This window comes from Diadema antillarum, unplaced genomic scaffold (assembly GCF_040938485.1).
Source record: "Diadema antillarum isolate AM-2024a unplaced genomic scaffold, OU_Dant_1.0 scf00000058, whole genome shotgun sequence".
Taxonomy (NCBI): domain Eukaryota; kingdom Metazoa; phylum Echinodermata; class Echinoidea; order Diadematoida; family Diadematidae; genus Diadema; species Diadema antillarum.
In genome coordinates this window covers 556,278-582,700 of record NW_027270947.1, presented here as the reverse complement: position 1 = coordinate 582,700, position 26,423 = coordinate 556,278, and the positions used below count along the sequence as shown (strand labels likewise).

The 26,423-nt window shown below is 40.9% G+C and overlaps 1 protein-coding gene across 1 annotated transcript; it reads right to left on the bottom strand.

Annotated features, from left to right (window-relative positions):
• Positions 1–88: 88 nt before the first annotated feature.
• Positions 89–26,423, bottom strand: LOC139715967 (uncharacterized). The gene is made up of 6 exons (XM_071627515.1): positions 25,533–26,423; positions 20,372–20,591; positions 5,703–5,929; positions 4,836–4,954; positions 3,916–4,228; positions 89–981 (listed from the first exon to the last, which is right to left on the bottom strand). Exons 2-6 carry the CDS (start codon positions 20,536–20,538, stop codon positions 734–736), a joined length of 1,074 nt encoding a protein of 357 aa, XP_071483616.1. The 5' UTR covers positions 20,539–20,591; positions 25,533–26,423; the 3' UTR covers positions 89–733.

The window sequence follows — 26,423 nt, the reverse complement described above, 5'->3', positions numbered from 1 at the left end:
AAGTAGAAGAAAAGGGAGAAACGTTTATACATAAAGGTGTAACTTGTAAGCTTTAGCCAACTTTTTTTTTTTTGGGGGGGGGGGGGGTCGTGGAAAATATATGAAAATAATGGAGAGGCAAAAGGATTTCAAACTCCCATACAATTATTTCTTTCAACATTCAGTGCTAACAAAATGAAAGGAATCTGTATTGCGCACGTCAATTCCATTCACATCTTGTAAAACTTCACGAACAAACAAAAATATAAAAACATATTCGCCATGGTTGTGGGTGGCCAAGGGTAACTTTGTAAAGGATATACTGGTACATATTATTTTTCACCTTTACATCACTATACTGGCCAACAAAAATACATTTCTGTCATTGTAGCGGTCATTGTAGCAGTCTCATACACATATTTCATAGCTAAAACACATATACTTTAAAATTCAGTCAGTGATAGTACGTGTAAATGGTTGATGGGACATTTTTTTTTTCGATTAATTTCACAAACAACAATGTTTGTTTCGATTTTTAAAAACATGACTATTTTCTATGCGGCCAATGCATCGGACAATCATATCCAAGTCCATTGTTAGAGACGTATGGGAAGAATACGTCTATAGATAAAAACACACATATCAAAATTAGCCCATAAAATTAGCGCAACTCATTGCAGATTGTCTCATACAGGCGGTCATTCAAATAGTGTCTGCGCAGGCAGAAAAAAAAAAAAACACAAAAATTTTGAGATCAACAGATGCCGAGCTGTCGGTGTAGGGTCAACCACATCTGCAGGTTGGCTTTCACGTTGAGCAGGTCGAATTCCGTGCAGTGCGCCCCCTCTTGTTTCAGACAGTGCCCGTAATGCAGTAGGCCTTCGCAGAAGTCGTGCGCGTGCCTCTGTAACTTCTCGTGGAACGCCGCCGAGCAGGCTATCATAGTTGGCATGGTGCAGTTTCTTTCCCCGTTGCCAGCAGACTGCGCTACTTCGGGGTCATCTGTTAGTAATTTTCACAGTAAAAACAGAAAATGAATGAAGGAAACATTGCACTTTAATAGCAAATTCATCTTCATACATTTTACTTGCACGCAAGGTGAAAACCTATAAAGGCCGTGTCACACCTTTTCGGGCAAACCTTGCGTACGACTTGCGAAGAACAATTTTTACTACCCGGAGGTCCCCGCAGATGACCCGCACATGACAGTACCTAGCACGTATCTCATCCGTAGTCGCCCGGAGGTGCGCATATAAATCTTTTTACCCGCAACTATGTTTAGGCCCTGTCACACCTTTCCGGGCAAGTCACGCGGGCTTGTTGAGTGTAGGGATTTTCCAGCATACCGGACATTCCTGAGGGCGGACAAGGATTTGAGCGAGTCAGCGTATGTATCTTACTTGCTGGACGCGTTCTACCTAAATTCTACTTGCGAGTATACTGTGTGACCTTTGTACCAGTCGCGTGGGGGCTGACAACTCAGTGAAGGAATGCCTCTGAAGGAATGGCTGTAATTCCACAGAATGTCATTATCTTGGCTGCATACGAGACTGCGAAGTACCTGCGCGGGAGTTGCCTGCGAGGTGCTGCCGCTAAGGGCCTCCTACTGGCGTTCTGCGTGGACCTCTCCGGGCATTTCCGCGACTCACCTGGAAAAAAAATTTTGGTCATGCTCAAAACTTGGCTGCGGTTAAATCGGACTTGCGTGCGCACCTCCGGGCAACTACAGGTGAGATACGCGCTATATGAGGTACTTGCAGGTGCGGACCAACTACGGAGAGCTCCGGGTAACAAATTCGTTTCCCCGCAAGTCAAGCCGCAAAACTTCCCCAGATCTGGTTTGACAAGACCTTGAGCATGCTCAAAACTTGTTCCGAGTGAGTCATGGGGATTCGCTCGCCGAGGTACACGCAGAATACCAGTATGAGACCCTTACCAGCAGCACCTCGCAGGCAACTCCAAAGCAAGTACATCTCAGTAAACCTGTAAGTTGTTGTTCATTTTTGTTGTTCATTTTTCCATCTGTGCAGATGGCTGGATAGCCCATATTCAGCTACACTAAGCTGGTCTTCCATGGGGTCCAGTTGGATGTGGGGTGGGACCACTTCACCGGGTTAGACACCCTGCTCTTTGCGATGAATGAATGAAGCGGGATCTTTTACGTGCATGAGCTGTGACACTCTCATACACAGGACCTCGATTTTATGTCCTATCCGAGGGAGTCGCTCGTAACAGAAAACGGATCGGTTTCAAAGCTCTCACGCAGGTCACACAGAATACACGCAAGTAGAAGGTAAGTAGTACGTGTCTAGTAGGTAAGAAACAGGTGCAAAACTCGCAAACATTCTTGTCCGCCCGCGGAAAATTTTCCTGCGTGCGGAAAATCCCTCCTTGCAACAAGCCCGGTTAGCTTGCCCGGAAAGGTGTGACACGGCCTTCATTAGGAAAGGGTGACAAAATGAATATACATAATCGTTTTAGGAAACCTCTATTCAATGACGGTGCTCGACCATTAATTTCAACGGCGATTTATCAGTGATGGCGGCAATTAAAAGGTGGTACAATTATTTAACGCATTGGGAAATCAGTGCTAATCATATCGTATATGGAGTACATTCAAATATTAGCTTTATCTTGTTTCATTGAGTCCCAATCCATATTGTAATACAGGCTAATTCCAGTCAAGCGAGCCTCGTTACTTTTACGACGAAACAGGGCTGATTCTTCTAGACCAGTGTTGGAAATGAAATTGTCCATACACTGATGCAGATTGTTCGGTGTTATATAAACCCATCGTTTATTAACTGAGAACTATATTTGTTATTACTTAGGTTTTGATTACTTTAGTTTTTTTTTCTTTATAACTTTTCGCTGAAGTTGTTTAGTTCTATAGAGGTGGGCCCCCAAGTAATAATTGCTTGTGATCGACATATCATTTTGTAATTATTTTAATATTTTCAAATGATGTCAAGTTCAGTTCCGCGCATTACATGTTCAGCATACCCCAGTATGGAGTCCCTTAGGCGTTCACTCTCACTGACCTCTCATTTTTCATCAGGAACGAGTTGCTGGTAAGTAGTGTCTTATTATGATGGCAATCTATCATTGATTATTAGTGTGTGACGGATGGAATCGACTCACCCCATTTTCAACGATATCATAGTGTCAGAATAAGAGTTTTGTTTTTGAAACTAAAATTTACTGTAAATGATTATGAGCGTCAGAGAATGGCAGGGAGGAGGACAGACAGAGAGACAGACAGATAGAAAGACAGACACAGAGGGAGGAGGGAGAGAGAGAAGACGAGAAATTCAGGTATAATAATTATATAAAACCTGTCTTATTTACACAGGGTGAAGTCATTACACAGAGGGTCCTGCCGTTGCCATTACCCAACCACTGCAATGTAAAAGGAACACAGTAGGCCCCGTCCGAGGATCTATGCGCGCTCTCCTTTAAAGTGATGGTATAGTTTTGGTTGGGATGGGGTTTCAGGTTTCCAACTTTTTGTGAGATAATGAGAAACCAATTATTTAATACTAAAGAGCATACAATTCTATGAGGAATTGAAAGTTTCTTTCATTGGTTTTGAATTGGCTCAGATATCCAAAAACAAAAAGGTCCTAATAAAAGGTGGGACCTACCTTTCATAAGGACCACTTTGTTTTACTTTGGGTTTTGATACAATGTATCTCAGCCATTTCAAACCGATTTTCATCAAACAAACTTTGAATTCCTCATAGAATTGTATGCTCTTAACACGTGGTTTCCAATTTTCTCACAAAATGTTTAAATCTGAATTCCCCATCTCAACCAAAACTATACCATCCTTTTAGATATGCGTCGATAGAGTCTTATCCATGATAAGGTGCACCAACAGATGTACACCAATGCAGGTATAATACACGCGTTCATGATGGTACATGCATGATTTACCTTCGGTATCAGCCCTTTTCGGTCTGTACTCCACCAAGAAATCGTCATCGGCGTCGTGTTCCTGGTCTGACGAAATGAATTCCGACAGGTCGGCGGGAACTCCCACCGGTGTGGCGATGTTGGCCGCGACGTTGTCCCCGTCACCAGCATCTGCCCCTTCGTCGTCAGGGCTGGGGAGGGAGAGGACGGGCATGGGATCGAGGTCGGGGCAGAAGTGGACGGTGCGGTAGGTGATAACGAGATCGAGCACGGCCTGTGAGTAGGCCGTCATGTCACATGACACCTGCTCGTGTTTGATGCAGTCATAGTATGTCTGCAGGGAGGAACAATACATGGCTCGATTTGATTAAATGTCTTTTTTTTTTCCTTCCAAGCACACTAACAAATGGCAATTATCATGTCAAAGTATTCAAAATGATACAACGTGATATGAATATTAAAACAAAATATGCTTATTCTCATGATAATGTTATCACTATTGTGTAGAATACTAAAATAATGTTATGGTACTGAATACAAAGAACTCAAATCATACACTACATCACAATAATGACAGAAAAAATATGGAAAACCACTGTCATAGGTTGATTTTGACCTCGATATCGGCCTCATTATGGATTTAGGAAAAAGAAAACATGCTAAATGAACGAATGGGACATATATTATCAGAGTGTATATACGTCAAAAAAATAAGATGAAACAAATGAAACAAACCACACATTACCAAGGATTGTGTTATCATAACCATCACGCCATCTCATTCCTGGGACAACTTCCACGACTTTTTTTTTAAATTTGTTATTTTTCTTTCACTTTTGATTCTGACGAACGTTGAACTCTCTTGTTTGTTTGCTAAATTCTTTGAGTAAACTTGATCATGGCGTATTATCAATTTTTCACTCTAAGATATTGCACTGTACCTGGAATGCTTGGCACAGCCGGCTTTGTTGACCTCCCTCTGCACTTCCGGTCGGCTCGGCAGCTCGTATCAGGTAGACGAACTCGTCGTCGCACCGCTGGACGGATTCTAGCTCGCATTCTGGGTGCACAATATGAAATAAGTCACAGGTAATTTCAGGTATAGGGAGGGGCTACCTCCCTGATTCAGGTACATAGCTGCTCTAGTATTCAAGGAACAATGTACCTTTAGCTTATACATACAAGTCTAGTTAAATCACTTCTTTTGAGTAGTATTTATAATACTTAAAGATATAAGATACCACTCTTCTAAGTGCAGGTCGCTTCTCTTCTGAATAAATCAAAACAACCCTACCAATATCGATGTTGTGGTCTTATCTGATGGCCACGTCTCTTAGTGTAGGCACTGTAGGTTGTACAAGGGAAGTAGAAAGGCTCTTCCCACCTCCGTGGTTGTGCCAGGGGCCCTGACAATATCATTACTACCCCATGTGACAGGTAGGCATGTATTGACCTGGACCCCATTTAATTTGTAAAGATAGCAATTCTTCAGAGAATGACAACTTCCCGTAGCATCAGCCAATCAGGAAGCTGGATTCTTATCGTTACCATGACACTTTTTTCCTTATTCTTTATGAAATGGGGCGCAGGACCTCCTGCTTACGAGTTCAGAGCCTTTGCTCACTTTGCCTCATCACTTTGATTACACATTCACACACACACACACACACACACACACACACACACACACAGTATACTGACACACACACACACACACACACACACACACATACACACTATAATCGTCATAATCATGAATACTTCCTCCCCTTCACAATGTCCCTTCCGTTCTGCAGTGAATCACCCACCTGGGGCAGCAACCCAGAGGAACCCGTGTCTGACGAACTCGTCTTGGGACAGGCTGAGGTCCCCGTCGATGTCGAACTCTCCGAACAGGATGTCGAGTTCCTCTTCCGTCATGTTCCCGTTGCGCATGACGTATTCCCGCCGTGTCACGAGGCCGTCACCGTTGAGATCCGTCTGCTTAAAGACCCGCCTCCGCGCCGCCCGATTGTTCGTGTACTCTCGTTTCACCCTGCGAAATGAAATGAAAGGTCAAGTTCACCATTATTATCGTTGTTGCCGTTGACAATTAGTGATGTCCCACAGGACGGTACGCCCGCCGCAACGATTGTGGGGAGAAGGGGGCAGGTTACTTGCCCCCTTGGAGGTTTCAACGTGAGTTCCTTTTTTTATGGGACAAATACTCCAAGGAAAACAGAAGTGTGAAAATGGTTATCTGTTATCTTATATCTCATCTTATCTTATCTTATCTTATCTTGTCTTAGCTTATCTTGTCTTGTCTTACATAATCAACAATAATTGCCCACGGTGGTGGTATCCTGCATTCAGTAATCTCTGTTATTTACTGGGATGCATGTTTATGTATATGACTGTATACTGCTCAATACAATTGCTTATGTTTATTTATTTTTGTAATTTTATATTATCATTTTAAATCATTGCACTTGTTATTCTTTGTTTTTGTGCCTTTGAAATTTGTACACTGAAGTTTGGGATAGTCTCATTGTTTCAAAATTATATCATGACTGCGCGCAATTACCACGAATTTATATTTAGACGATTAACTTGATGGAATTCTAACTACACTTGTACCTGTTTCGTTTGTTTAATTTCCTATTTTGTAATAGTTGTTTTTTTTCCTACAAAAATACATAATACATGACGTGATACCTTAAAATCACTTACACTTGAACTAACATTATCGTGAATCCAATTTAATATCATGGGGGAAATGGGTGAAAAATACAAGATCATGCGCCATCATAAGCACTTTCTTGATTCCGATGGCGGCCTCGGGAAAACAAAGAGTGTGGGCTTTGAGTGAATATGTGAAATAATGCAAAAGGATGAGGGAAAACACGTGAAAAGAGAAGAGAAAAATAAATATAGAGAGAGTGTAAGCGGGATTGGTTCGAGTGCATCTTAGTACCACGTGTCAATTTATCATGGAAACAATTGAATTACGACACGTGTCAGTCAGCTGTTGGTGGTTGGTATCCCTTAGTGAACCTAATGTCAGGACGCTCATGTTCATCTTCAGCTTTACACGATGTAACCATGGTAAGTGATACATGGGTTGTCATGCAACCCGGAGGTATGTGTTATATTTATCCTTTACAGGCCCACATTATTCATGACCATGGGAACCGCGTGCGCTGCAGAAAGGAATATCACCGTTCAATATAGTAGTGTTGTTATCCATTCTGAAACTCATTTTATAGCCAAGTGCATAATTTGTGTCCGTTGTGGCGCCATCGTGCATGCATGGGGCGCGAAGGGTATGATGGCGTGGAATTTTAGTCTCCTCCTTTGTACGCAGCCGTCTGCAACAATCTGATAAATTTAAGTACAATCATATACGACTGGCAAGCTGCACTCGTGCAGAGAGCGCATAAAAATACATTGTAACGATTCAGGTCATTAAATAGTGTTGATGCTAGTTTCACATCACATACACACATTCTGCCTTTGTTGTCAAGCCATTTGAGGATGAAAATGACGATGATTAATTAGGCGCGAGTTTCAATTTTCACACCAGCAAACACTCATAAATGAAAACACCTCGTTTTACCAATAGAAAGGCTGCGCTATTAGGAAGTACTGACCGAAAAACGTCAATTAGCTTTCAAAAAAAGAATGTATGAGTAAGGGACATGAAAAGTAATGGATAACTACTGTAGAGTTCAAGAAAGCTGAAATCAATTCCATGTGCACCATTGCTGTCGGACAGTGTAATTTTAAGCAGGAAAAGACAAATGGTGACATGAATTCTGCAGAACATAGGCCTAATTATGGATCCATAAATATGATTTTTATCTACGCCTCCTTCACTTTCGAATGACTTTACGTAAGGATGCCTTTCTGAGGTAGAAAGGTCGAAAATCTAATAGGCATGCATACTGCGTTCTGAAAGAAGATTTGATCACCACGATTTTACACTGTACGGATTTTTTTTCTTACACTGATGATTTGAATTAAATTTAAAGCATATTCGCCGGTGTTTTTTTCCCTTCTTCTTCTTTCTTTTTACCGTCTCACATTCTGGAAATGTGGAAATATTCATTTCCACAAACGAGGAGCTGCAAGATTATTCATGTGTGTTCAACCTCATGGTAAGACAATTCAGCAGAAGGTGCACATTATTCTATATTGTAACCAAACAAAATGTGGTCGGCGCATTGCAGAGTGACGGAGCCTAGGGAAGTCACATTATAACAAAGACGCATTGACTTAAGTCATCATTTCCCTTCGAAATTGCAGTGATGGGGTCTTAACACAAGACGTCTTCTCCTTTCTGGCAAAGATTTGGAGGCAATCAAACCATTTCCTGGGTATTGCCAAAGGCTGGATTATACAAATGTTATTTCTCTCTTAACAATGTTTGAAGAGACGAACAGGTGAAAACCCTGAAAACGGTTCGCTTCATCCCCCCGAATGGTCGTAAAGGGGGATTTTATCTTGTACGCCCTGGATGTCGTGCAATTAGCCATCATTAAAGTGCCGCGAAATTGGCGCGAAAGGCGTGATGGAATATCATTACTCAGTCGTGTCGCGGCTATCATTGTCAAGGAGATAATACAGCGAGTTTGCCATGTATTCACTTCTGTACACAGTCCATGCATTTCATTTCTGTATGGGAGTTCAGTTTGTGTGTTTAATTAATGTGTCTCATCTCAAACACATACACGCATACAATCACATAATGTACCCACACACATACACATAGGCCTACTAGTACGTCATATACGCATTCACGACTAAACATGGAACTCATTTCTTGTATTAAAGGGGAATTCCAGTGCGATTAGGAGTCTGAAAAGAAGGAGTAAAATTTTCCTAGAAAAACAAGGAATATTTGATCAGAATCGGATGAAAAATAAGGAAATTATGACATTTTGAAGCTTCGCTATTTTTTCAGGAAACAGTTCTTGAACAGTCATTATGAAAATGCAAAAAGTGAAGTGATGACGTCGTTGACGTCATTCCTTCACGACTTGCCACAAAGGTTTAAAATTTTTAATTTTCCAGTTTTTCATTCAAACGAAATTTTACGCCCCCAGTTTCAAATCTTGATATATCTGACTGATCATCATTTTGAAGTTATTCAAGCAGGAATAACATCATGTTTTACCCTTTGATAACTGTCATAATCAGCTAATCATTTGTAATATTCATATCGAACTTTTCTGCAGAAATTAGTAAAACTTATTTCGTAATTTTCCGTAATTTTCCTAATTTCTATCCGATTTTTTCACCTTTATACTCGTAAGATTTTACTCTTTCTTATCAGAGTAATCTATAACTGGACTGGAATTCCTCTCTAATAGTTTAAATACGTGATGGCCCCATACATATTCCCATTTTGAATAAATTATTATTTTCAATGGCGTCAAAATCTGCATGCTATATAGCATCGCTTGACTGAGATCTTGTTCTTCAGGATAATAGCTAAATACATAAGCCAATATGTATTATCCATTATAAGGACCAGCCAATTCAAAACCTTGAAGTCATCGAACTTTGCTGAAGGGAAATGGAAATGAAAAAAAAAATATATATATATAGACACTGACTGATCGAATTCAAACGCCAGTTTCAGGTTACTTTTAATTCAAACTAATTTAACACATCTCATGCTCAACGTTGGACATGAAACAAAAGCAAATAATTTTTGCAAAGTTTTCTGTGATCGTTTCCTTAAAACCTCAAACGGCAACGTCTGGGTATTGTCTCCTCAAAATGTTTTCAAGAAAAGACTGAAGTATAAAGAGAAGATTGCGTCATTTCAAACAAAGATGTTTCTTGATTCTAAAAGCAAACGGAGCTACATAAACAACATATTTCAGGTGTAGTTTGATGTCACAAGGTGTTTACTACGATTTTGTGTATAAAGAATCAATTGGAGAAACTTTTGACGTCGAGAATGCTACTTGGCGGCGCACTATCGAATGCAACCGATGACAATGACAACAATTTTGTACCCGTGAAACTCAAAGAAAAACGATCGTCTCATTTGACGAGAATTAATTTTAGACAAGGTGACTCATGATATGGTATAGGATTTCATACCAGCAAGAGATAAACCTAGACACAACACACAATTGTTTGTTTAAAAACATTCCCAATTCTTTTCTGAAATGGGGTTGTCAACAGCATTGGTATTTAGGGTCGTCTTATTTTATTTTATTCATTTTTTTTTTTCGTAAGTGTCAGTGCCAATGTTTCAGGTGCAAAAGCAGGGAACATGGTTTATTTGTTAGTGAATCAAACAATGACAAACATCCTTGAAGAACCACAAAATAAAAATGTAAAAATTTGTAGAGTTTCTTGGGAAGGCAAAGAGAATCCCATTTCCCTTTGAGGCATATTGAGTCAGCACGAACACATTCTTCATTTATTTTCGGACAAGGGCGAGATACATGGTGCGCTTGGAGTGGGTAATTCGTGTGGGGCACCGTGGATATAACGAACCCCTCCCATAACCCCCCCCCCCGCACACACACACACACACACACACACACACACACACACACACACACACACACACACACACAAACATACACATTCCGACGCACAAATTGTCAACGATAAATGTTTACCAAAATTCAACGCGACATGGCTTGAATTGTTCGGCAACATCTTCAGTGCTTGACGCATTTTATCACTTTCGGATCATCGGTAACAGCACCCTATTTTTATTGGTGGGTCCCGCCTTTTATTAGCATCACTCTGTTTGGGGATATCTCAGCCATTTCAACACCGATTTTCATCAAATAGATTTTTAATTCCTCTCAGAATTGTAGCTCCTTAATATTTCATGTAAGAGATTTCTAATAATCTCACAAAAAAGTTAAAAGCTGAATCCCCATCTCAATCAAAACCATACCATCCCTTTACGTTTGGTTTATTATTTACTTGTGATAAATGTATATGGGGTTTATTTCACTACCATTTTTTTTAAATCAGTTTTCTTTCTTGTGATTTTTCCCCCGGTATCTGGCAACATTGACCGGAATTTCGGCAAGGTCAGTCGTCCGACAGTCAGCTGATGTAAGTAATGGTTGTGATACGTAATCCCTTGCTATCCCTTGAGCTTATAGTGAAGAGTTCTCTGGCACGCGTAGCTAATTAGGGGAGGAAGGAAGACGTTGTATCCTTATAGCAACGAGCAAATTGAGGTTTTCAGTGGTCGAAATTGAGTGAGTGACATGTGTCTTTCTGTCAGAATTAGCATGTAATCAGGTTCACTCTCTGATCCTCCCCCCCCCCCCCCCCCCCCCACCCCAAGCCTCTCCCTGGATGCTCTGCGTTGGCTTGTGATTATTGATTCATCAAGCAGCTGCGCGCGACACTCTATCAATTACGCCATCATTCGCCGCAACGACAGACAAGAAGACGCGCCGGAACGCGCTGCGGCCACGATTACTTTTCGTTACCTCGAGCGGTGTATACGTAGTATGAGAGAGGATATTGATCACAGCCGTAGCTATACGAATACTTTCCACACGCTTAAAGAATAAAGTATTATTTCGGAAAACATTTCCTTTAAGTAATAACATGTCACTAAAGTTACTCATTCATTTCAAAGTGGGTTACTAAACTATCAGATGAGATCTTCGTTTGCGGGGAAATCACTCAAAAACTTGCAGAACCTCGTTATACAGGAAATTCTAAAGTGCATGTCGTCAGGTCGGGTGCTGTTCGTTATTCCGAAGGTTCGTTATTCCGAAGGTTCGTTATTCTGAAGGTTCGTTAATACGAAACACACAAATTTCCTATACCTAGAGATTCGTTAATCCGAAAATGAAAAAGGGTTCTTTAATCCGAACATTTGTGGCGTTATTCCGAAGGTTCGTTATTCCGAAGGTTCGTTAATCCGAAAGTGAAATAGGGTTCGCTATTCCGAAGGCTCGTTAATTCGAAAATGAAATAGGGTTCGTTATTCAGAAGGTTCGTTGATCCGAAGTGATATAGGGTCCGTAACGAACCTTCGGCACAACAAGCTTTGCTTCATTTTCGGATTAACGAACCTTTTGAATAACGAACCTTATTTCATTTTCGGATTAATGAAGCTTTGGAATAACAAACCCTATTTCATTTTCGGAATAACGAACCTTCGGAATAGCGAATCTTCGGAATAACGAACCTTCGGAATAACGAACCTTCGGACTAAAGAACCTTCGGAATAACGAAACTTCGGAATAACGAGCTGTAACCGTCAAGTCACCTTGAGGAAAAGAATAACGCCCAACAAGTAAACTGGTTGAGCTCAAATGATTTAATATCACTGGAGATATCATTATTCTTACATACTTCTTACGAGATCGCTGTCTGTAGAACGTTTTTGTCTGTTCTGTTCTTTTCTATTACGTTAGCTTTGCCTCATTTTGTCTCGTCTCATAGTCAACTCTCCATTGTATTGTTACGCCTACTCCAGTCTCATTTCATGTTTATTTGTTTGTATATCTGTCTGCTTTTGTTGATCTATATTTCTAGTGGGCTTCCAGACTATTACTTTTTTTCTCAACTGATGTTTTTCCTCTGAGGGGCCCACAATCTACAAGCTTTGTCTTTTTAGTGGGTCCCTCCATTTTTCGAATTTTGCATACTGTATAATTACTTCTAGTCACTTGAGTTATATGATAGTGTATAAGGTGGTACAATCATTGTATATACATTCTTTCATGTTATACTTTACGCACCTTAATTTCTGTTATCAAAAAAGTGATGTTCATATCTTTTTTGTCGAAAAATGAAATAAAACATTGAATTGAACTGAATTCGTTGTCAGAATTGTCTGCGGGTTCGTAGAGAAACAATGGTAAACTCAGGAGGGAAAACTTACTGATTTCCTGTCCTTGTATCTTTTTTTATAGACGATCGTGAACGTTGATTGGCTGCTCAACTTTTCCAGTATTATCCCGTTCTGTGAATCGACCACTTGAGACACATCTGTCTGCTTTCAAGATGGAAGTAATTTACGGCTGATTGACTATTCTGGTGAATTTTCATAATAAATCATTACAAAATCTTTCTTTTGTTCTAATTATTTATCTTTATTTTTTGGTTAATCCTCGAAAGAGTTTAGTAAAGTTTGGTCTACACAGGGAAGTGAGACGTAACCTCCCTGGTCTACACCAGGGGTATGACACCTCCTCTCTACACGCAATGAATCTCGCGAAGAATTGGGGGGGGGGGTAGACACACTGACTAATGTTAGTTTGATTGACGCAGCAGACTGGAATGATGTCTCAAAGAGGAAGAAAGATCTCATTAACATGATAAGCCGATGATGGACTGATTATGTGCCGTGGACAGTCGGTGCGCTGTTACTCCAACCCTCACTCCACGTAGAAAAAAAAATACAAACAACAGAACAAAGTAGAAGAAAACAAGAGACAAACCATGAAACATACAGCTGACTGAGAATGAACAATGAATGATATAACGAGGCAACTATAAGAAAAATAAAGAAAATAACGAGGCAACTATAAGAAAAAAAGAAAAGAAAAAAGGGGGTGGGGGAGACAAAAAGAAAACACGGATCAACCTGGTAAGAAGCTGTCACCTCCCTGTGTGAATGCACTTCTGTCTGTTCGCACTCTGTGAGGAACATGGGTCTCCGGAATGGGGAATTGGATTGACAAGTCGGAAATAGCTACATCCAGGAACGGAATTATCCGAGTTCCATCACTGCATACGTTCGTCACGAAGGGAACGATGGGTCTGTGCGAATGAAATCATGGCACTCACCAACTCCATCGTCTTCAACGATTGGCTTAGATTCTTGGTTCTATGGATCTTGCTTCGTCTTGGTTAGATTTATTTTATTACAATAAAACAACAGCAACCATAACATCCAAGATCAATAATTTTCGGGATCTTGCATCAACGCAAATTGGCAGAATGAAGATAGCCGCCAATTTTACGATCATGATCACCAGTCAGTGCCAGCAGGTACAAAAATTTCCGCTCTTGACGTAAGTTGAAAACATTTGATAAAGTACGCTCAACCGTCTTGATACAACGCTTACATCATAACTGCGGCTAACCCATAAAAACTTTCATGACAAAACGAATCTAAAGAACTTGCCAGATACGAGATACAGGAGAGAGTATTGGATTTAATGCGTTTTGTTTGATTACAAAATCTTTACATTTTGAAAAGTAAAACGAAGATATCTACCGCACCAGAGAGATGTCTGTCCTTCTTGCCAATTCTTATCTAAAATTTCACAATAATAATAATGATAACGATAATAATAATAATAATAATAATAGTAATAATGATAATAATGATAATAATGATAATAATAATAATAATAATAATAATAATAATAATAATGATAGTAATAGTAATAATAGTAATAGTAATAATAACAATAATAATAATAATAATAATAATAATAATAATGATAATCCATTGTTTGTAACATGGTTCCCCTTTCTATATGCTTCAGAAGCGAGTCACACATTCACGCTGTTTCATTCTCAAATTTCTAGTTTGGTGCCAAAGTCATACACGTCTCTTTCACCGGGTGCACGTCACGACACCACGAATCATATACAGCCTACGAATCATACAGCCCATGAGTCATACAGCCCACGAGTTATACAACCCACGGGTCATACAGCCCATGAATTCGACACTAAGCTAACAAGGCCCACGAGACCGACACATAAAGCCCCATGTCGTATAATGTCGAACTCGTGGGCTGTTTTTACCTTAAAGTGTCGAACTCATGGGCCTTATTTGCCTATATAGTATCGAACTCATGGGTTGTATGTCTCATGGATTTTTTTCTTTCAATGTCGAACTCGTGAATGACTCGTGGGCGTCGGTCTCGTGGGATGTCCCCCTTTCTCTCCCGCCTCCATGTAAAGGAATATCGGACAGCAAACAATCGTAAACCACGAACTCTGTTTGGGCAGTGAAATAACACACATGACCACTTTTATCTATTCTCCTGATTTTCAAATTTCTTTGATTTCTTGGCGCGATGGACTTCAAAAGGAAGCGCAGTGCTTGTATGTTTTGTTGAGGCGTGAGAATAATTCCATTTTCCACTCGATGTCGATGTAGGACGGAATATCTCAGAACTTCTTGAATCTCGCAGGGTCTAATATTTCCAGAAATATCAGGGTGGCGATTGATGTGCTCAACAACAGCCACCTACAGTCAACACAAAATTCCTGAGCAAAGCTACCCGCCTATCTAGATATCCTCGCTTGGGGACCACCGTGTTGAAAAGCTCAGTCAAAATAAATAGCCATCTTCACGAGAAACTGCGCACGCCATAAAAATAATAGTAAGTGTAAGGGTGTTCTTAAACCAGTGCTGCTCGTGTGTTCGATCGATCTTGGCATTCTCAAAAGTAAAATGGCACTCCAATTTCACGTTACAATTGCCGTTAAATAATCAAGCAAACAGAGTGGTCAAAGTTTCATTAATATTGCTCATCTCAACTTTATATATATTTGTCATATAGTTTGTAAAATGACCCAAAGTCGATCTATGATTAAGTTAAACATGACGGTGTCATGGCCAATTCACAGATATACATTTCTGTGGGTTTCATTATCTTTTGACCACGGAGATAATGTAGACGAGCCTTGAAGCTCCATGAACTGACAACGGATGACCTCAATGTCTCCACTTCCTCTAACCTTGAGACGGGCCTGGTCGCGGAGCACCTGACAATCAGTGTTCATATTTGCGAGAAGCGCCGCCTTGTCTCCATTGCCGTGACGTCATCAATCACGTGGTAAAAGCAGTTATACGTGTCCCTGATTCCTTCGCAGTGTCTCCGCGCACATCCAATTAGACTCATTGGCTTGTAATGTTCCAAGCAAACATTATTATACCATGGGGATTTCCCGAGGACGGAAATGGTTGTTAAACAGGCCGTCGACATCTTGACTAATCACGTGACGCGTGCCTGTGCCATTCCCTGTCATATTCCATCTCTTCCCTCCATCTCTCTCTCTCTCTCTGTTTATATCTTTCTCTCTCCTTCTCTCCCTCTCTGTCCATCTCTCTCTTTGTCTCTTTATCTCTCTTTTCCTTTGCTTTTTTCTTTTTCTTAAGTCTGGATTCCTTGATCATTATTTCAGGCAATAATCCTCCCTTGCGGTCAAGGTATAATGCATTGCTGGATTACGTGGTGACCCAACAAAGGAAATCTGAGGCACTTCGATGTGTTGTGCTCGCGACAGTCCGGCTTGATTTTGACCTCTATATAGTTGGATTATGATCTGACGTAGGGTGCAGGATGTGCGCTGGCAAACGTAGACCTCGGTTCCTTAAAGACAGCACCAACATTTCATTGCCAACATGAGTTAGATGACAGTTTTGTATCAAAGCTTCAAGCTCATCTCAGTGATTATAGAAATTTTCTACTCGTAATCATAACATTAATAGCGCCCTCGGGAAAGTTTGAATAAGTGATGAGAACAGCTAAAGGGAAAGTCTGCACTCTGAACATTCAATCCATGTTGCCAATGATGTATTTAGGAGATAATGTGACCCCTTACATCTGAATGTGACTAATACATGTAGAAGTAATCGAGAATGACAGATAGGAATCGGAAGGAGTACCAAAAAACGTGTTTTTTTTTCTTTTTTTTAAATAGCTTTAGATGTGACGCATACCAATTCTATGCCAAATATCATCAATAGACAAGTTTTGGGAAGATATTCTTAAATGAGAGCTGATGTGTTTCCGTTCCAGTCACGGTCACATTCTCTTTAGCATTCCACGTGGAGTCAGACAGACTAGACTGCTTTTAATGTGCTTCTTGTTTCACAGACTGCAGATGCATGGGGGACACTCCGTCATAGTCATGGCCATAGTCATGTTTTTTCTTCTTTACAATGAAGAAGAAACCGCAACTGAGTGTGATCCTCTGTGGATGTGCGTGTGTGTTTGTATGTCTGTATGTGTATGTTTGTGTATGTCTGTGTGTCATCAATCATAGAGACAGAATGAGGTATGTTCTCTCTTCCGTACGCAGTTGTTTGGGACAAGACATATAGTGACAAGTTTATTTTCTTGAAGTTTTCAAAGATGACGCACATTGGCGATGGACATCAATGTTGCCTGTTGGTGGTCTGGAAGCGGAGAATAGAATAATAACGGGGTCAGCTGCAGACTGAAACCACGGAGGTGAGACGTCTCACCTCCATGCTGAAACGAAGGAGGTGATAGTGGTTCCAGCGGTCAGCGTGAAGAATGTGTTACTTCTCGTTTCTGAGAAAAAGTCTGGACATAAGCCAGAACGTCTTGTGTTCAGAAGCTGACCACATCATTAACTCTCTCAGAAGCGGTAAATTAAATACAATGTCATTGGCATTATATACGGAATACATGTAAAAGGCAATAACATCAGTCAAAACAGCGCTCGCCATTTTGTCCGCGTTAAAGGATCCCTAAACCCTTTCGGGACCGCCAAAACCCACTGACTCTGTCTGTGTACAAACAAGTTGCCATTAATTGTAAATGACAGAAACAATCGTTTATCTCTTTGTATGTTTTTGTTTCTGCATCGTCTCTTTTTTCCCTTTTTCTCTTCTAGGAATAGCTACGGTAAGCAGAGTAAAAATGACCCGGTAGAAGTTGCATTTTCCCGGTCAATTTTTTAGCTGGTATGACCTCAAATCCATTGCATGTATCATACATCCTCGGTGAACAAATCCCGAATATGATGATGATAATGATGATCCACAGCATTGGAGATGTGTAATGGACATCTGGAGAGTAAGGCCAGATGAACGAAGGCCAGGGCGAGGCTGACGACGCTCGATTACGGAAGACAGGTATCATGGGGCCAGACCATGAATGGCCTTAAAAGTGAGCAGTAAGATCTTGAAATAAATTCTGTTCTTGATGGGAAGCCAATGCAGCTAAGCCACGACAGGGGTGATGTGGTCATACTTCCTCAGCCCAGACATGTTTAATATAGGTCTATTCAAATCAATCCCATGTCCTGTGCAGGTTAAACGCCTATAATGTTTATTGTTGCAAACATTAAATCGCTATCATGTCATTTTATCAATTAAGAAATAACAAGAACTGACGTGAGTAACACTACCATCTCGCTACAAAAAAAGAAAAGAAAAAAGAAACATACAATTTATGCAAGAAGGTCCGAAAGAGTCACAGTAAATTTCCCCCTTGCTGAGTGAGACAATGTATTATGCTGTCACACCCCATCCCGACCCCAAACGCATCAAATTCTATTGAATTCGCGTTCATGCTTAGATAGAAGGGGCAATCGTGTACAATCCTGCATGTTGACACTTTTCACACCCGAACATATTTCATATACGGTGTGATGGTATGCATTGTATTTGTAGCAGGTTATTTTGTCTAGTGGAGGGAAGTATCTTATTTTCATCCAGGTTAACACATGTGGAAGTTGAGTCCCATGACTGCCGAGATAATCATATGTTGTCACCCGAGGCTGAAAAAGCCGTCACATATTTGAGAACATAGATCAAGTTGCGACCCATGATTGAAAACGTACAAAGCTATAGTGTACATACCCAACTCACTTACATCAAGCCCCAATTCGTCAACCGAACTTGATAGCAAGAGAACACGAATGCCGTGTAAGATAGCATTGTCACCTCTTGGGCTGTTGTCTGCCACTCTAAAATTTCACTTGTGTCTGAGAAGGATAAATGAAATAAAGCGGGGTATACTAACAACATGATATCATTCAGAAGACCCACATAAACACGATAAGGAGCTGCACACCAACTGCTTGTCATGTTCTCTGCCAAATATTTCACAATAAAGAAAGAGAGAAAGAGGAAAAGATGAGTAGAGACAAGACAGCGACAGAGAAAATCAACAGCAACCAAAAGAAAAACAAGGTTGTGATGGGTACATCTCTCTTATCAATTGGAATAGGTTGTCTATGATCAAACCATGAGGCCCATTACATTTACAACCAGGCCCATGCATGTATAGATGAACACTGATCATGTCAACCATAGCAAACTGTGCAATGTACTTACTAAATGAAGTATTCGAGGTTATAGCGTGTTGCTAATTGCCTCAGCGCAAATTACAGACAGTTTACAATGAACCCCAATACCATTTTTTTTTTACTTTAAAGTGTTATCAAGGCTATTCTTTTTATTTGCGTTAATTTGTATGAAACCCATAAAGCCTGTCGACAGTTTTTAGGCAATCGATCTTGTTTTTTACTGTTCAAGAAGCAGATAGCCTGCTAGCATTAATGCTGACGACGCATTGTGGAAACTCTGCAGAGTAGGCCCTATATGGAAAAATATACAAGAAATCATATCTTTACACGTTTCTGGAATGACTACAGTGATGGAGAGAAAGAAAATGAAAAAAGCGTCACAGCATCCTGTTCAGTATCCATTCTATGTAGCAGAAAGAAATCAACTAAAGTAAAGTGAAGCTATTATGGATTTGGCGCGGTGGCCTCTTTGGGTAACTAAAAACAAAATGGTCTGAAAAAACTTTCAAGTAATAACTATATCATATGCGATGTACACCAAAGGAGGTTATCTAATGGAAATTGGGCTTATACTAATGAGGCATCTCGCAATCTGTCTTGATAATTCGAATTACAATGGAGATCAAGCTTCTATGGGTAACGAGGATTTCTAACGAGAAAATAAGATCTACCCGGTTTTCAGTGACAAGAGAGGGGGCAGAACTTCTCCGTTTTTCCATCCCTTGAAGAAAAAGAAATGTGAGAGATACAAAGAAATAGGAAAGTGTAATGGGAAGAGTAAAACATGTTGAAATGAAAAGCAGCCTCATGCGGAGGCAGTGCGATGTCTGCTGATATCAGGCTTGTTTCATGTATTAAGAATTCTGAACTCATTATAAAGACATAAAAATCTAAAGAGAGGAGAAAACATCTACAGTTCCTACATCCACCACCGATTGTCATAAGTATATTCATTCTACACAAGACTGTGAAATCGCCTGCCGGGACCTATAGTAACTTATAATACACCGTCGACCCAACATCATTCCGAGGAGCTGCTCTATGTACAAATCCTCAGAACAACGCGGCCTTCTGTTAAATCCACCATGGTGTAGTAGGATCCATGCTGTTTTTACTCGCACAAGAGCACTTACTAACATTTTACTGCAGATGATATCGTGGGACTGATGTATGCACCAAATGGTACCTCCTTATGGCACACCATGGGGCTACATGCTCCATGGGCGCATCATCCCAGCATGGCTTCGTATGTGAGCTGCATCAAAGGATTATTGCATCAAATATCAAGTATATAAAGAGAGAAAGAGGGGGAAGTGGGGGGGGGGGGATCGAGGGTGAGCTGAGAGTGAAACGGTTTCCTCACATCATCCATCTTTCATCCATCCTCAATAGAAGATGATAGAGAGAAGGGAAGATAAAAAGAAGGAAAATAAGAGGAAGAGATCGACGTTCTTCTCACCTGGAGGACATCGAGTCTCCGTGAAGGAAGGTTGTCTCGTCTTCGTCGGCGGTGGTCACATCTCCTTCTAGGATCGTCTGCGACTCTGCCAGGAACCCGGCGATCACCGCAGCCAAGATCGCCCACTGGCAGACGGAGGATGGCCGAACTACCCTCAGCACGCTCATTTCAAAGCAGACGAAAATAACCTCCGTGTAGATACAGACCTTCTGCGGTATTTCTATTAAGAGAATTTAAAAATCCAATGGAAGATTCTTATTGATATTATGTCAGTAAACGTACGACAGCATGCAGAGAAATCTCCATGCAAGAAGAGCGCATGTTTAATACCGTCAACAGCAATGCTGTTCCCAACTCACTGTTTCACAAAACATAAATCTGATATATAATCGCAAAAGCCACATTTTCCACAATTTTCTCTGCTTGGAGCTCGATTATGATTACCATTAGTGCAGGCAGGATACACTGACGTGTTCTATATTTCTTTGTTACTATCTTGTTCCGGCTTCCTGAGGCTGACTTATCCAATTTGAGATGATGGCATCGTTTTAATGAGATTTTGATTACCTGCGACTAGATGCTCAATATTGCTCCAAATTTTTTCATCGTTCATCACGCAAAGCCCGCTAGCAACCGCCGCAGCGCTGCGGAGGAAATGACAACGGTGAAGGGCAGGCCCGTAGAAGGAAGGGGACCGCTTACCACAATATTGATGGAATCCTGCACTGCAGCGGTTATTGGCAACATCAGGTTGTCGCGAAACATTTACAACATGCGGCTGTGACGAACACGCGCAGTGACAATACTCATCGTTTCTGCCCCTCCCACCACCACCCCCCCCCCCCTTCCTCTGCATGCCATTACGCCTTTCCCGCAGGTCTCATATCAGGGAAAGCGGATGACATACAAAGGTAAAGTATGGAACTATGTGTAAAGCCATGATACGTGATTGAATCGCTGTCATTTCGAGTTTCCAAACAATAGTGGCAGGGGGAAAGCTTCATTTTCAATTTTACAATTACATGAACCGCAACATCACGTGTCACGTGGGTAGGCAAGGATGGGATACGAAAATAGTGCACGTTCAGACGAAGCCAATTACGACAAAACCAACACTGATAATGAGTTTCTTCTCTTTGTGTGTGCAAAGCGAAATATTCTCGCCCTTGACTGCCATAGCAACGGGCTTTTGTCATTGAGCACACTAGATATTTACCACTCAGCTCCGGTCTTGTTGGATTGTACGCATTGATCTGCATTTTATAATACGCCTGGACGACATACCTACATGATAATACACTGATTGATATCACAGGTGGTCTGATATCCTTTCAGACAGGGCACGCCAAAGCCGTTCTTTGGACACTTCCCTTTACCTAGGCCAGCACTTAATCATGTGCCCCATGTCTATCTCTCAAGTCTCTCAATTATCATATTACTACAGTGCACTCCCGTTATAGTCCTCAGAACTGTCGAAACTTCGTTTCGGCCGAACAATTAAATTTAAAGAAATAAAGATTGTAATTTTGGGACCTGAATTTTCATTCTGTTGTAACGAGAATTTCGTTATAACTGTGATTGTTATAACCGGAGTGCACATCAGTACACCCTCCACAATGACAATGTTTTCGGTGCGTATTTTTGATGAATGAATGTAATCATCATTTTCGCACCATACCGTTCTCGAGTTCTTACCATGAAGCATCAACTGAAAGACAAGTTGCTAAATAGACTCAACACGACTTTGTATCATCGCTTTGGAAACAAACCACTTAATATGCAGACTTGTGATGCAATTATGACGTCATCACCCCACTTACGTGCGATTCTGACAGACATCGCTGATTGGCGACAACAGGTGACAAATTCCACTACTTTCTTATTTTCTGTCCGACTTTTGTCGAAGCTTGTCACCGCTGAAGCTCACAAAACTTTACTCCTTCTACTAATAAGGTCCGGCACCTTCAACATGGGCTGATGGAATGTCCCGTAAATGATAAAAAGTAGGCACATGACTCTGAAAGTATGAACAAAAATCACACATTGACTGTCGCAGAACAAAAAGGACCTTGACCTCCACTTTGTCCACAAAAGCTGCGGTAAAGTATTAGCGCATAATATTATCATACATGCAAGCTACTTGGCTAACAGAAGAGTATGAACAGTATCTCTTGCCATTGGAAACCTCAAATGTAAAAAATTCTTTCGTAAAATAAGCATACTATTACGGAGGAAACAAAAGAATCCCATAAACTTGAGATACTATATTTTACTCGTCTTTTTTGTCCATACCAGGCATTTTTTTTTTCATCACATATCTTCATATACAACATACAATTTGTGCCATAGAGAAAATGAGTACACCGAAAGCTTGTCATTACGCGACACCCAGATTAATTTGAGCACGTATAGAATTACAACAGGATCAATGAATTCAATCCAGTACACGAAATAATTTCGGTAGTCCAGTTTCCTTCTTCTTGCACATTATACAAACTGGTAGTTAGGTCTACTCTCTTTATCTGTCCTATACTTACATTTCCAAACATCAGACTCTCCGGTCGTTCTGTTTCTGTATGACATGACTGTTACTGCTTTCTTGTACGAACACTGTATTGATTCATGATCATGATCTTGACGGCTCAATAGAACAACCCAACTGCCCCGTCGTGTTTTATTGCGATATGAGACAAATTTGGACAAAGGTCTGTTTTTTTGTTTCTGTTATTTTCTAGCTTTTATGTGTGTATTTCTTGTCCTAATTGGGATTCGATATTCCATGCCTGAGCGTTGTGGTCCCGACACCTTATACTAGTAGTCTGTATCCCCTTCTCAGCTTCGACATAGTACAATCAATCCTGTCTTTAACGACCACCAAAGGGAGACAAAAAGGTGGCTGTTATAGACAGGTGGCCGCTATGGACAGGGCCTTTTCGATGGCATTTTCTCTCATAGGGATTTTTCATTACTGATCTCATACGGCAGGTGGCCGCTAAGACAGGTTTAACTGTATTTCCTCTTTAGTATATTGTTGTATTTAACAAACCAGTGGTTAGACGTAGCTACTTGAAGACCCGGGGACTTTTTACAGAGACATTTAGCATGGAGCTCTCCATGCATTTAGTTTATACTGTCGATGGTCATGTGTTTCTTGTAAGCTTCTGTTTACACTATTCAATACGTGAATGTCAGTCCGAGACCCCCATCCGGCTTTCAGTCATCTGATTCTATCACGACATAGTCAAACAACACAAGCAAATGTCATGACGTTTGTGGGGGTGGGCAAAGATAACGCAAACATAATATACACACAATTTCACACATACACCCATAGTTGCAAAGGATAAAGCATACAAGGAAAGAAAACTAATATAACGATTCATTTGACTAATGAGACTGAGAGTCAAACATCTCATATACTCTAGAGACCCGCCAGGTAAAAGAAGAAGGCAGTGGCGGTAACGGGGGAGGGAGTTGGCGTGACGCAGCAACAGCGTTCGTGAAGACATTTGATTTGGTAATCCATCACCAAACCTCATCGGTCCCAGTTGTCAAATGCCTTGTCTGACCTCCTCTTTCTTCTCTGCGTGCAACCAGTTGTGCGGCCAACTCTCTAACTCGGCGGCAAAAAAGGCTCAGAAAGAGCTGTGCAGAGTTTTGAGGGTTATGGATCAGGGCTGATGTTGGGTGGGACACACCTTTATGATCTGTGCTTGAGATGGAGGTCGGTCAAATTCATGACGAAGACATGACAGCACAGTATATTCAATTTTATGAGGGAAGTACTTTGAAAATAATATCTTGTCAAGAAAATCCTATAGCTCAATGGAATATTACTTTTTTAACAAAAAGAATTCCATAGTCACAGAGGAGAATATGGATATGCCATGATATATATCTCAAAATCGCTACACGGAAAGATAGCCTCTTTGGATCAAAATAACACCAATTTTTTTATTGGACTTCCATTGGATGTTCATATTGCGTCGAATGAATGTTCCTGTTATATTATCCAGCCCTTCCCCGTCATCATTAAATACTTTCATTTATAACAAAGTTCTAACGACACTCACGACATCCAGAATCAAGAAGAAAAAAAATGCTATAGACCTGCAAATATGCATTCATTCATCTCCTTACAGAATATTCGATGCAACCCAAGGGTAAGAATCAAGAAGAAAAATACAGAAAGAGGGAGTGAGGGAGAAAGAATTAAAGAGAGAGAGAAAAAATAGTACTCTTGGGCATAAACCATGCAAAACAGTACAATACAAAATAAAAAGCAATGCACACTAGAGAGAAAAAAAAGTGAGGGTTTTCCGTGTTTGAACCTGGTCTATACCTGGGTAAAAGCCGCTTGTTCTTTGATTTGTTTTTCACCCTCGTCTACCACTGCTCTGTTCCACCCGTACCTCTCGGCATAAAATACCCCAAGCCAGACCTCGCCGCTCCATTCTTTCTTTAATTGGCTTCCGTCCTGACTATTTGCACGCGTTATTATGACAAGTATTTAAACACGCTATGCAAAGAAACGAGATACTCCAAACGGCGAAGCCGGGTTCTTGTCCTAAAACCGATAACTTAAATCTCGTGTCGAGAACTGATTTAGGCCATTCCACTTGGCACAGGTAGTGTGTCAAGTGCTTTTGCGGGGGTTTTCTCTTTTCTTTTTCATTTCCACCTTTTTGAGTTTTCTCGAGTATTTTTTTAAACCTTGCACATTGCTGGAATTCTCCTGCACAATGCACTCGCAGTGATTGATGTTTCACGAACGTGCTCAAAAAAATCATGTTGCCTTTGTTATTTCCGAAATCAACGTCTTTGACATACCGAGGCAAGAAAGCCGTAAAACACCTATTGCCCTATATGATTGTAATCGCTGAAACAGTTCTCATCAAAAACAGAATTAAAGAAACGAAAACACATAAACTGCGAAGATTAGATAAAAGCGTGCAAAGTGCCTTACATGACGTTTCTTTTATTAATTAGTGATGTCTACATGACTGGAGGATGATAATTTTATATTATGAAATGTTGAAAACTTTTTGGTTTCGTCTAGGGCGCGATGAAATCATACATTATGGCTACTTCGCAAATCTATGAGCGAAGTCTCCGACGAATAATAGTATCAATAATGAAATAGGCTAGAATTTTAACTTACCTGCGTAATTCAACTTCGTGAGGACGAGAGGTCTTCCCTCCCGTCTACAAGCGAGAGAAGCAGACGTTCGGATTCTTTGGAATCTTACTCAAGGCGCAGTATTTCACACTCTACGGCGCCAAATTGCACTTGTCAAGAATGGCGACCAGCACAGTTTCATATAATGATTGAGTCTGCTCAAATCCGTTCCCAAGAATTCGCTGCAAAGACAGAGTTAAAGGGAGAAAGAGAGGTATAGATAAAGAAGAGAGGTGGGAGAGGGAGAGAGAGAGAGAAAGAAAGACAGATAAAAAGAAGCTATTGTCTGCTCTTCTTGAAAGCTTGAAAATGAGGTCTCGGTTTTTAAGTCCCGCTTTGATGTCAGTGACTTCAAGACTTTCACAGGGCAAACCAGCTCCGCTCCTCTACATCACGCGAAGCTGCTGAACTCTCCTCGGTACATTTCTACGTCTTCAGTTGAATCCTTACGACATTCAAGCCGATTGTCTCCTATTTTTTTCCTTCATCGGCAGATGTACAAGCAACGATTTGTCGTCCTTCCCGGGACTCGGTCGGTGTTGGAGTGCTCGTCTGGAAGTGGAAATAGCATCGTGGGGCTCTGTCAAACACATTCGGGACGCTGCCGACAGCATACTATACACATGACTTCGCACCGCGCACTACATCGCATCGCGGCGTGCTCTTTTTACACATCGCATGTGACGACTGCTCGATCCCAATCGCGTGATAAACAACTGACGATGGGCCAAGGGGGTGTCGTGCGGTCAACATCTGCCCGAGTGTATGAAAAGACGTCTACAGGACAGACAGAAATTGGCCTAAATAGAGATAGGGGTGTTTTCCAGAGCGGGACAGCAAGCGATGGTGATGTCTCATGCATCCCTCTTCCCA

Bases quoted from the DNA above. Each gene is read 5' to 3' on its own strand.
- LOC139715967 (XM_071627515.1), bottom strand. From the start codon at position 20,538: ATGAGCGTGCTGAGGGTAGTTCGGCCATCCTCCGTCTGCCAGTGGGCG. The intron at 4,955-5,702 runs GTGGGTGATTCA...TTGTGCACCCAG, and splicing joins CCTCTGGGTTGCTGCCCCAG to AATGCGAGCTAGAATCCGTC. The intron at 982-3,915 runs GTAAATCATGCA...AATTACTAACAG, and splicing joins GAAAAGGGCTGATACCGAAG to ATGACCCCGAAGTAGCGCAG.